Below are 12,076 nucleotides of genomic sequence, written 5' to 3'. Positions count from 1 at the left end.
TGCACCTCCGTGCCTCAGCACCTCCGTGCTTACAGCACCTCTGCACCTCAGCACCTCCGTGCTTCCAGCACCTCCGTGCCTCAGTACCTCCGTGCCTCTGCACCTCCGTGCTTCCAGCACCTCCGTGCCTCAGCACCTCCGTGCCTCAGTACCTCCGTGCTTCCAGCACCTCCGTGCCTCCGTGCCTCTGCACCTCCGTGCCTCAGCATCTCCGTGCTTCCAGCACCTCCATGCCTCAGCATCTCCGTGCTTTCAGCACCTCCGTGCCTCAGTACCTCCGTGCTTCCAGCACCTCCGTGCCTCTGTGCCTCAGCATCTCCGTGCTTCCAGCACCTCCGTGCCTCAGCATCTCCGTGCTTCCAGCACCTCCGTGTCTCTACGCACCCCAGTGTCTCTACGCACCCGTGTCTCTACGCACCCCAGTGTCTCTACGCACCCCAGTGTCTCTACGCACCCCAGTGTCTCCAATCACCTCAGTGCCTCCACGCACCTCAGTGTCTCTACGCACCTCAGTGCCTCCACGCACCTCAGTGCCTCCACGCACCTCGCACCTCAGTGCCTCCACGCACCTCAGTGCCTCCACGCACCTCAGTGCCTCTACGCACCTCAGTGCCTCTACGCACCTCAGTGTCTCCAAGCATCTGTGTCTCCAAGCACCTCAGTGTCTCCAAGCACCTCAGTGTCTCCAAGCATCTCAGTGTCCCCAAGCACCCCGTGCCCTTTAGCACAGTTGTACCTGTTATTCTTCACTGATTCATCAGCGCCTTTCCAGTTCTGTCTTTCAGGAGACCTTCAGCGCCCACACGTGCTTCCTGTCTGCCGACCTCATCCTGCATGAGGAGAACCTGGATTCGGCCATCTCTGCCGCGGCTCCTCTTCCCAGTCACCGGAAGAGACCCCAAGTCCACAACACTTCCAAACCAGGTCAGTGGTGGTATTCGTGTAGTCCTCCAGTCGCCCGCGCAGACTTCGCTAGCACCGGGTTCACAAAACCTTAGTCATGACAGTAGGGGGTTGTGAGTGTGTGTAGGGTACGATGTAGAGAATTAGGATAGGAATGAAATGTAAATGAAAACGCTTTGAGTCGGTAAAGTATGTGAAGGCATGTTTTACATTTGAAACACTTGATTGAAAACAACATTTTTGGTAAAGTGACGGTCGTCACCCAGGAGCTGTCCTTGTTGGTCTGTTGGTGTAATGTGTAGTTTGACGTGATGTTGGTTGCGAGAGCGTGATAATGCAACGTACAGTTGTCCATGTGAGAAAACTGGTGTTTGAAGAAGAATGCCAACGTGATCAAAAGTTTGTCCTTGAGATTTGTTTATGGTGATTGCGTATGCGGGAATGACGGGAAACTGCCTACGGTGTAGGATAAATGGTAATGTCGTATCATTGGCAGCTAAATCAATTCGTGGAATAAATACAACGTCGCCTCTGTTGCACTCTGATAGAATTCTGCACGTTATGAAGTGATGTTCTAGTTTTTCGACAATTAGGCGTGTTACGTTACATAATCCCTTCAGTGGGTTAAGGTTGCGTAAAAGCATTATAATAATGCCTTTTTTTAAGAGCAGAACATGTGGAGGCATTCCTGAAGGTGTTTGGCTGTGGAGAAATTCAATGGGTAAGTTTAAAGTATCGTTTGGATCTTCAGTGACAACAGAATCTGCACTGTAATAAATGGTGCCATGTTCTCCTAGTAAATCAATAATCTTGCGGTTAATGTCGAGAGTGTGAGCGTTTGTGGGTGCAATAATGACTCGTTTTGCTAGGTCCTCCTCCGACATCTGGCTTGCATTTGTAAAAATGGTTTCTATTAGATCGTCTGTTGTGACCATATGTTGTGGTAATAGAATGGTGGTATTGTCGGTGAAATTGGATATTGGTGGCAGAGTTCCCATACCAACTTGTAGAAGCCATTTATTGTGTTCAACTTGTCCTTCGGTGCGCATGTTGGTAGTAAGAGTGAGATGAGTGAAATGTTTCCACAGGTGACTTGCTTTAATGCAGCATTCTAGAATATCGGTTTGGGTTCCTCGGGCAACAACAGGAAGTGTTTGTCGAAAATCTCCGCCCAAAACGATGATTTTGTTTCCAAATGGTGTGTTGATGTTCATGATGTCACACAAGAATGTGTCAATACAGCGTAGTCCATGTTTTGGAAGCATAGTAATTTCGTCAATTATGATGAGGGTTGATTTACGTAATACATCAGCTTCTGGTGAAGTTAGACGTAGTGAAGAAACAGGGGTATCAAGAAGTGGGACAGGAAGTTTAAAGCCACTGTGAACAGTGCGTCCTCCTTTGAGTAAGGTAGCTGCAATGCCAGTGGTTGCAAATGGCAATACAATTTGTCCCTTTCCTCGTATGTATGCTATGAGTGTGGTGTACAGGAATGTTTTACCTGAGCCCCCGGGCCCATCCAGATAAAAACAATGGTTGGTAACATGGCTGTTATCCGCTGCTATGATAATTGTGTTGAATGCATGTAACTGCTGGTTGTTGAGCATTGCTATGAGTTTCTGAGCTTCGTGTGCTTCCTCAATGAGATTATATTTTTGTTGTGCTGGTGCATTTCCCGTAGGAGTTGGCAAGCCAAGCACAGAACAGGATAATCCATGTTGTTGAAGGATTGTGTTGATGTCATGTAGTGCGTTGTTTTGGGCAATGTTTTCAGAATTGTGTTGCATTAAGTCAACAGTCAGATCAATTTTGTGATTTTCCCACAATTTGAGTGGTTGAGCAGGCTGACAAAAGCAGCAGATGTATGCGAACATTTCCCTTAACTTGTGACCAAAAAGAAATTAGAGTGATAGTGTGACAGATTGCGCAGAAATAGGCAGCTCAATCAACAGATACCCAAATAAGTGTCTCTCCAGTACACTCAGTAGGACAAATAGTGCAGAATGGGTGGTATCAATTTACACAGAGCGCCACATGAGGACCAACATACCCAAAACACTAAATGGGGGGTGGTACAATGCAATTATATAGAATACTTAAGTACACATCCTTTTTTCCACGGAGATTAAATCTTCACAATATTCTCCTCTTCTCCCGTGTATTCAATATATGGGGAGGAAACAAATAGTGCAAAATGTGTAGTACAGTACTTTTAATTCCACAAAAACATACACACATAAAAATTTATTTGTTTGTGCAAATAGCAAAAGACTTCAGAGCAGTAATATCCAGAGTATTTGGAGGCAAAAGTGGATAAATTGTACAATTACCAGAAATAATTGAGAACCGGTGGAAAACAGTTCTCAATATACGTTCTTAATTAATCACCAGTACGTTCCTCCCGGGTGGGTCGTCAGGGATAAGTTTCTGGTAGTGGTTAAATCCTCCACCTCTCTCCAGCCAAACTGCAGGATGTACTGTTCCCAACTGGAGCCAACGCGTTTCAACCCTGTACCTAGGGTCTTTCTCAAGGCAATGAACAATATCTTAATGTTCCTTCCTTTTAACTAACATTATAACCAATCATAAAGTCTAATAAGTCCACATCATTGGTTTAACCAATTGAAAATGTCCATCTTCGGTTGCTGAGCAACATCCCATTCTTGACGTGGCCATCTCCGGCCCGCCGTGACGTCACTTCCGCAATCCCGCGGATGCACGTCATCGGCGCCGTTACCATGGTGATCCTGGGGCTTCCGTGGTCGTCTTCGGCTCTCCGCGACGTCACTTCCGCAATTGTGCGGAAGTATGTCATCGGAGCCGTTTCCATAGCAATCTCCATTGCTTCGTGGTTCTCTCGGCCACTACGTTGTTGCTATGGTTTCCCCTTGTTGTCAGAACAATCGTCTAGGGGACCGGGGCGCCGTCATAAGTGTATACTTCTGGCGTTTCCCGTCTCCCTCCGATCTCATCTCTCCACACGGATTCTCCTTTAGCCATGGTGGCCACGTCCTTGGTTTTTATTTCTTAACCTTAAAGTGACATATAAAAATATCATATAAGTATCACAATTTTAATACAGAAGTCAAAACTCCATTTTATGCATAAAAGATACCTAATAAAATCCGAAATGTATATTAACTGAGGATCGATTGAATCTAAGTGGTATTTTAATATAAAAACATGTTCTTTGAGCTGGAAGGGGGGGTTTTTTGATAAATCTTAGTTCTAATGTAAAATACATGAAAAAACCTGAAATAATCTTTCCACTAAAATTTATTATTGTACTATAAAAACCATTTTAACTCGAAGTCATTGTTGAGTCCATAAGGATGCAATGTATTAAAATCATAAATACATTGCATTTCGCATTTAGCGAGGAGGGAGGCTAGATCTCTCTGTCTAGAATTACCCCTCACTAGCCGCAGTCCTGCAAATCGTAAAATGTCCTTTACTGAACTATTGTGACATTTTTTAAAATGGTTGGACAAAGCGTGTGTTTCCAACCCTTTGCGAATATTGCGGCAATGCTCTCCGATCCTGATTTTTAGTGTTCGGGATGTACGTCCAATATAAAAGAGGTGACATGTACATTCAATAAAATAGACCACATTGGTCATATTGCATGTAATAAAATCAGTAAGTTTAAAACTTTTCCCATTTATTATTATGCTTTCTAGTTTTTTGGTACCGTCACTTTTTATCTCTCTGCACCCCACACATGAGCCACAACGGTGAAAACCCGTGGTGGCAATTCTTCCTTCTCCTTTTTATATCCGTTATTACTAAACCTATTTTTTTAATTCTATTGCCTGTTGGGTATCTGTTGATTGAGCTGCCTATTTCTGCGCAATCTGTCACACTATCACTCTAATTTCTTTTTGGTCACAAGTCTTGTCCTCTCCTTTTGAGTGATACCTTGATATTTTGCTGCATAATCATGTTTAAATATAGAGATCAGAGAAAATCACTATTAGAGAATTTATTTAAGGATGATGGCAACTGCATTGACTTGCTAGATGAAAGCTTAGAAAATGTAATGCGAAAATTAGAGAATACACTTATAAAAGAAAACAAAATATGGTGGGAAATGGTTACGCTAGAAAAATATGTAACCCATGAAATCATTCCCAGAGGTTTAAAAATAAATAAAAAACCCTCATTTGATACCGCATCTGACTCCTTTAAAGATGAATGGGAAAGGATAATCAATGAATGTTCCTTTTCGTTGATGAATTTAATCGTCAATGAAAGAAGGAGGGAGTTAGCAGATTTAGATGAAGAGATAAAGAAATATAAGGATTTGGTTGTCCCCTTCACAAATATGGCTGATTATAAACAACTAGAGGATAGAATTGAATCTAATATCAAAAGGAATGAAAAAGCAATAGTAGATAGGAAAATGAGGAAATTTATCAGAGATAAAAAGGAGGCAGATGAAGATACAATTCCATCAATCAAAACACCCATCAGACGAGAGAAGACACCCCCAAATAATAGATATAGACCAGTACAGAGGGAAAATAAAAGAAGAAGAGGTTTTGATAACACAGAAGGGAGACAGAATTGGAGATTTGAAAAATTAGAGAAGACTGAATATAGGGATAGAACACCTCAATATACAAATAGGAGGAGAATGGGGAACAAGGAACATAATAATACATATAGAACTGAAGGACAGAGGGAGAATAGATATGGAGGTGATAGATTCAATAGAGATGCACAGGGAATAAGCCCAAGGGATAGAAGAACATATAGAACACCCACACGGACCAATAATAGATATGAAACATTGGAGGAAAACAGAAACAATGTACATTTTTTAGAGAATGGGAGAAGGGACTCACGATGGAGATAAGAAGAAGAACACATAGAGGAAAAAGAGGGGGAGGGAAGAAAAGGAAACAAAGAAAAAGACCACCCAGAAAAAAACGAGGACCAAAGAAAATTGCAGGGGACAAACAAGTGACAATAGGACAAAATGAGGGGGATACTCAGATCCAGATCCCCACCAACATCCCTGATAAGGGGGTAAAGATTTTTAATTTAAGCTCACACATATTAACAGAACCTGAGAAGAGGGTCTTGGAGAAGGGTTTAAAATATGCTCCTGCAACTACAATCAACAAATTCGAGACATTTGTTGATATCCATAAATTCACGAGAAAATTATGCCTTAAAAAATTCTTCCTCTCAAAAGAGGAGGAAAACAATCAAGAAACCATAAATTCTATCACAAGAACCCCCTTTAAACCAAAGTCCATATTTTTTCCCGCACATGTTAAAGGCAAATTTATAGACACTTTTTGTGAGTTAGTACAAGATGACCTACGGAAAATTAAGCCTACAGGCCTGAGATTTAATCTCAGCTTCAAAGAAAGAGCTGCTCTTAAAAATCTAAGTAAGAACCAAGAGATCACTATAAAGCCGACAGATAAGGGTGGAGGAGTCGTTCTAATGAACACTGATCGTTACATTAAAGGAGTAGAAGATCATATAAATGATAGGGACACTTATTTCAAACTTCGATCAGATCCCACTGAAAGAATTCTCTCAGAATTAAAAGTACTTATTGAAAAATATGAGGACTCAGGGAAATTAGAACAGAAGGAGGCAAAATTTTTGTTTAATTCCCATCCAGTAGTACCCACAATATATTTGTTGCCTAAAGTACACAAAGATGCCTCTAACCCTCCGGGCAGGCCCATAGTATCTGGGATTGGGTCGGTAACGGCCAATCTATCAGAATATATCGATAATTTTTTGCAACCATTGGTGTTAGAAAATGTATCACATTTAAGGGACACGAAAGAATTTTTAAATTTTTTAACATCTGTTCAATGGGAAGAGGGGATGATAATGGTCACTGCTGATGTCAGGTCATTATATTCTATAATCCAACATGAAGCAGGCATAAAAGCATTAACATCTTATCTCAGAAAAAGTACTTTAGAAGAATGGATTCAAAGTTTTATTATTGAAGGTGTTCATTTTATTCTTCATAACAATTATTTTTTATTCAATGGAGATTTTTATATCCAAAAAATGGGTACAGCCATGGGCACCAGGTTCGCTCCGAGCTATGCCAATATTTTCATGGGCCAATGGGAACAGGATACAATCTGGACAAACAACCCATTTGGAGCGAACCTGGTGTCATGGCGTAGATATATAGATGATGTATTTTTTATATGGAAGGGAAGCAAACCCCTTTTAGATGATTTCTGTGTGTATTTGAATAGTAACTGTTTAAATATCAATTTTACTTTTAATATTGATGACACAAGTGTGGACTTTTTAGACATTACGGTTTTCATAAAGGACAATTCAATACAAACTAAAACCTTCACTAAACAAACCGATTCAAGGTCATACATAGAGTACGACAGTTGCCACCATATGAATTGGTTGGATTCTATTCCTTATGGCCAATTAAAAAGACTGAAGCGAAATTGTACGGAAGAATCAGTCTATAAACAACAGGCAATAGAATTAAAAAATAGGTTTAGTAATAACGGATATAAAAAGGAGAAGGTGGAATTAGCCTTTCAGAAAACAAATGAAATAGAGAGAAAAGACCTCTTAGGTCCACAAATAGATAAAAGACCCAAACAGAATAAATATGAGTGGGCCTTTATCACAAGTTTTAACTCTCAGTATCGCATATTAGAGAGATCAATCAAAAAAAACTGGAGTCTTCTAAAAAAAGATCCAGTTATTGGCAAAGAAATTCCAGATCGTCCAATATTTATTTATAAAAAAGCACCCAACATTAAACAAAAGTTAGTCAACAGTTTTTTAAAACAAAAAAAACGAGAAGGAAGAATTGCCACCACGGGTTTTCACCGTTGTGGCTCATGTGTGGGGTGCAGAGAGATAAAAAGTGACGGTACCAAAAAACTAGAAAGCATAATAATAAATGGGAAAACTTACTGATTTTATTACATGCAATATGACCAATGTGGTCTATTTTATTGAATGTACATGTCACCTCTTTTATATTGGACGTACATCCCGAACACTAAAAATCAGGATCGGAGAGCATTGCCGCAATATTCGCAAAGGGTTGGAAACACACGCTTTGTCCAACCATTTTAAGAAATGTCACAATAGTTCAGTAAAGGACATTGTACGATTTGCAGGACTGCGGCTAGTGAGGGGTAATTCTAGACAGAGAGATCTAGCCTCCCTCCTCGCTAAATGCGAAATGCAATGTATTTATGATTTTAATACATTGCATCCTTATGGACTCAACAATGACTTCGAGTTAAAATGGTTTTTATAGTACAATAATACATTTTAGTGGAAAGATTATTTCAGGTTTTTTCATGTATTTTACATTAGAACTAAGATTTATCAAAAAAAAACCCCTTCCAGCTCAAATAACATGTTTTTATATTAAAATACCACTTAGATTCAATCGATCCTCAGTTAATATACATTTCGGATTTTATTAGGTATCTTTTATGCATAAAATGGAGTTTTGACTTCTGTATTAAAATTGTGATACTTATATGATATTTTTATATGTCACTTTAAGGTTAAGAAATAAAAACCAAGGACGTGGCCACCATGGCTAAAGGAGAATCCGTGTGGAGAGATGAGATCGGAGGGAGACGGGAAACGCCAGAAGTATACACTTATGACGGCGCCCCGGTCCCCTAGACCAGGCATGTCCAAACTGCGGCCCTCCAGCTGTTGTGAAACTACATATCCCAGCATGCCCTGACACAGTTTTGCTGTCAGAGAATGCTAAAGCTGTGTCAGGGCATGCTGGGATTTGTAGTTTCTCAACAGCTGGAGGGCCGCAGTTTGTACATGCCTGCCCTAGACGATTGTTCTGACAACAAGGGGAAACCATAGCAACAACGTAGTGGCCGAGAGAACCACGAAGCAATGGAGATTGCTATGGAAACGGCTCCGATGACATACTTCCGCACAATTGCGGAAGTGACGTCGCGGAGAGCCGAAGACGACCACGGAAGCCCCAGGATCACCATGGTAACGGCGCCGATGACGTGCATCCGCGGGATTGCGGAAGTGACGTCACGGCGGGCCGGAGATGGCCACGTCAAGAATGGGATGTTGCTCAGCAACCGAAGATGGACATTTTCAATTGGTTAAACCAATGATGTGGACTTATTAGACTTTATGATTGGTTATAATGTTAGTTAAAAGGAAGGAACATTAAGATATTGTTCATTGCCTTGAGAAAGACCCTAGGTACAGGGTTGAAACGCGTTGGCTCCAGTTGGGAACAGTACATCCTGCAGTTTGGCTGGAGAGAGGTGGAGGATTTAACCACTACCAGAAACTTATCCCTGACGACCCACCCGGGAGGAACGTACTGGTGATTAATTAAGAACGTATATTGAGAACTGTTTTCCACCGGTTCTCAATTATTTCTGGTAATTGTACAATTTATCCACTTTTGCCTCCAAATACTCTGGATATTACTGCTCTGAAGTCTTTTGCTATTTGCACAAACAAATAAATTTTTATGTGTGTATGTTTTTGTGGAATTAAAAGTACTGTACTACACATTTTGCACTATTTGTTTCCTCCCCATATATTGAATACACGGGAGAAGAGGAGAATATTGTGAAGATTTAATCTCCGTGGAAAAAAGGATGTGTACTTAAGTATTCTATATAATTGCATTGTACCACCCCCCATTTAGTGTTTTGGGTATGTTGGTCCTCATGTGGCGCTCTGTGTAAATTGATACCACCCATTCTGCACTATTTCCCTTAACTGTTTAGCCATAAGGTAAGTGGCTCCATCGGTTAAACAGTGATGCCATTCGTCATCGGATGCAAGTAGTCCTTGTGCAAAAGCTGCTGCTTTAAAGGTTTCACAGACAACATTATTGACTGTGCGCAATGCCTGGAAACTGATTGCACCGGGAACATGTAGAAGTAAAATGCGTAGGTAGAAGCGTTCTTCATTTTTCACATTGACGGTGTACATTCTGGCAACAATGTTATCACCTCCTCGTTGTCTTTTTTCCCAATTACCACGTGTATAAACGTAGTAATGTGGAATTTCTGTGTACAGCCATTGGTGTGCATGTGGATCATGTTCATTTAGTGCAAACCAAGATTCTAGTTTTGTTCTGCCTGTTCGGGCTGCAAGGAGGGCTTCTTCCTCATGACCGTGTTCAAAGATGATTGTTTGCTGGTGAGGTAGATGTACTGGAAGTCTTATTACAGCGTGTGAGCGATCGTGCATGACAGATTCTCTTAATCTCCAAATAGCTTCTGGAGGGCTTACATAGCGGCAGTCAATGAAATTTTGTATTTCATTGTATTGTTGCTCTGGTTGACCATTTGGTGTTATGACCACATTTGCACAATCAAAGCCCTTAAAAATGTACTTGTAGATGTACTTGATAGCGTACAGTGAAGTGCACACTTCCACGTTTATGTGTGCGTTGTACTTTAGGGCTAAGTATGGATTGTATGGTACCACATTTTGATTGGACATAAGTACGCCTCGAACCTCTACTGTTTCTGTAGGGCGACGTCGGTATACAGGATATGTATTACGGTGTATGAGGGTGTTGTCATTAAATTCTTTTGGGAATTGCTTGGTACATTTGCCATTTTGCATACAGGGTGCGCGTGGATAGTGTGTGCCGCATGGACCATGTAGCATGCAGCGGGTTATGATTTGCCGCAAAAGTAGATGTTCCACATGGGGTATTTCTGCAGAAACAATTTTATCAATTTTTTCTGCAGTGGTAAATTTGTCCTCTGCTCTCAGTGCAAGCAGTATGTGAGCGTGTGGAAGGCCTCTTTTCTGAAACTCAATGGTATAGACAAATGCTTGTGCCTGTCCAAAAAGGCTATGTTTGGTTAGGTCATCAATGAGTGCATCGAGTTTAATTTTGAACACGCGTGCAACTAAGTCAGGTCTATCTGAAGTGTGTTCGCCTGGCCTTAAGTTGTCCATTATTTCGGGCCAAGTTGGATTAGCGGTGAAAGTAACAAAAACATCTGGAGCTCCCCATTTTGCAAAAATGGACATGGCGTCACAGCAACGTTCGCGCATATGTCTTGGTGAACCTTCAAAGGTAGATGGTAGAATGATGGGAACCCCAGCGGCAATGTGATTATGGTCTGCCATGTTTGCAACGTGGTCAGCTAGTCCCTGATACTGTTCTGTTCTTAAGCGTTTTTGATTGTGTCGAATGTAGTTTAATCGATTAGCCTCTACCTGCAGATAGGAATCGACTAACCACTGTAGTGTTAATTTTCCCGCATACATTATGGGGCTGAATTCATCTCTAATGGCTGTTAAGGCGGCTTTGTACTGCAACATGGTAACATAGGTGCGTTTTGGATTCAGTTGTGCTCCATTATAAGAAGCACAGTGCCAATTAGGTTGCCAGCCAGGTTCGCCATAAGGGAAAAGAAGAGCATATGTCATAGGATCCATGTTTGGGCTTAGAATGTTAAGGTTAATAAATGGTTGGTTTGGATCGTCAGGATTTATTGGATATATTCTGATGTCGCGATGGAATGGTGGTTCTCCATCTTCGTTGACAAAGATCATTGCAACTTCGTTGGATGTGGGTTTGTTGTATCGTCTGTAATCCGAGTGGCGATCCAGTCTGAGGGCCATGCTAACGACTGGAACCTGTTGTCCTGTTTCAGCAGCAAGTTGGACTTGTTGTTTATGAATGTTCCGAATAAGCTGATAGCTATGAGCAAGGCGATTGTGTGTGCGAAAAAAACGGTCAATGGTGTCCATGATGTTGGGCCGACAGTCATCATTGGCGACATGTTCCTCCCGAAAGTTGGCTGCTAGTGTGCTGTCCATAACGTATAGTTGTGCGAATTGGGGTGTATGATTATTAACAGGCTGTAGGTGGGAAGTGCGATGATATGTCTGGCCGTGTACTTTGAACACGTAAGGGCCTTTTCCTTGTAAACTAACAATTTTTACTCCCATTGATGCAAAGGAAACAGCACTGTTATAAGATCGGATATTGTCACGGAAATGATTGTGGTTGGGGTCAGTTGTGTCCGATAGTAAGTTGCATAGAAACTGTGGATAGTGTAAATGCACTCCATTTATGTCTTGTGGTTTTGGCAACTGAAGTTTGCCTTTGCGGCAGCAGCTTGTGAATTTAAAATCGGATGGACGCTCTGCTAGAAAATTTCGAGAT

At 41.5% G+C, this 12,076-nt stretch overlaps 1 protein-coding gene across 1 annotated transcript; it reads right to left on the bottom strand.

The window, feature by feature from the left end:
• Positions 1-1,109: 1,109 nt before the first annotated feature.
• Positions 1,110-11,727, bottom strand: LOC134968624 (uncharacterized). The gene is made up of 2 exons (XM_063944157.1): positions 10,114-11,727; positions 1,110-2,747 (listed from the first exon to the last, which is right to left on the bottom strand). The coding sequence occupies exons 1-2, from the start codon at positions 11,725-11,727 to the stop codon at positions 1,110-1,112; spliced, it is 3,252 nt and encodes a 1,083-aa protein (XP_063800227.1).
• Between the last annotated feature and the right edge of the window lie 349 nt (positions 11,728-12,076).

This window comes from Pseudophryne corroboree, chromosome 11, assembly GCF_028390025.1.
Source record: "Pseudophryne corroboree isolate aPseCor3 chromosome 11, aPseCor3.hap2, whole genome shotgun sequence".
Classification (NCBI taxonomy): domain Eukaryota; kingdom Metazoa; phylum Chordata; class Amphibia; order Anura; family Myobatrachidae; genus Pseudophryne; species Pseudophryne corroboree.
Note: the sequence above shows the minus strand (reverse complement) of the source record. Positions and strands in the feature narration are given on the sequence as shown.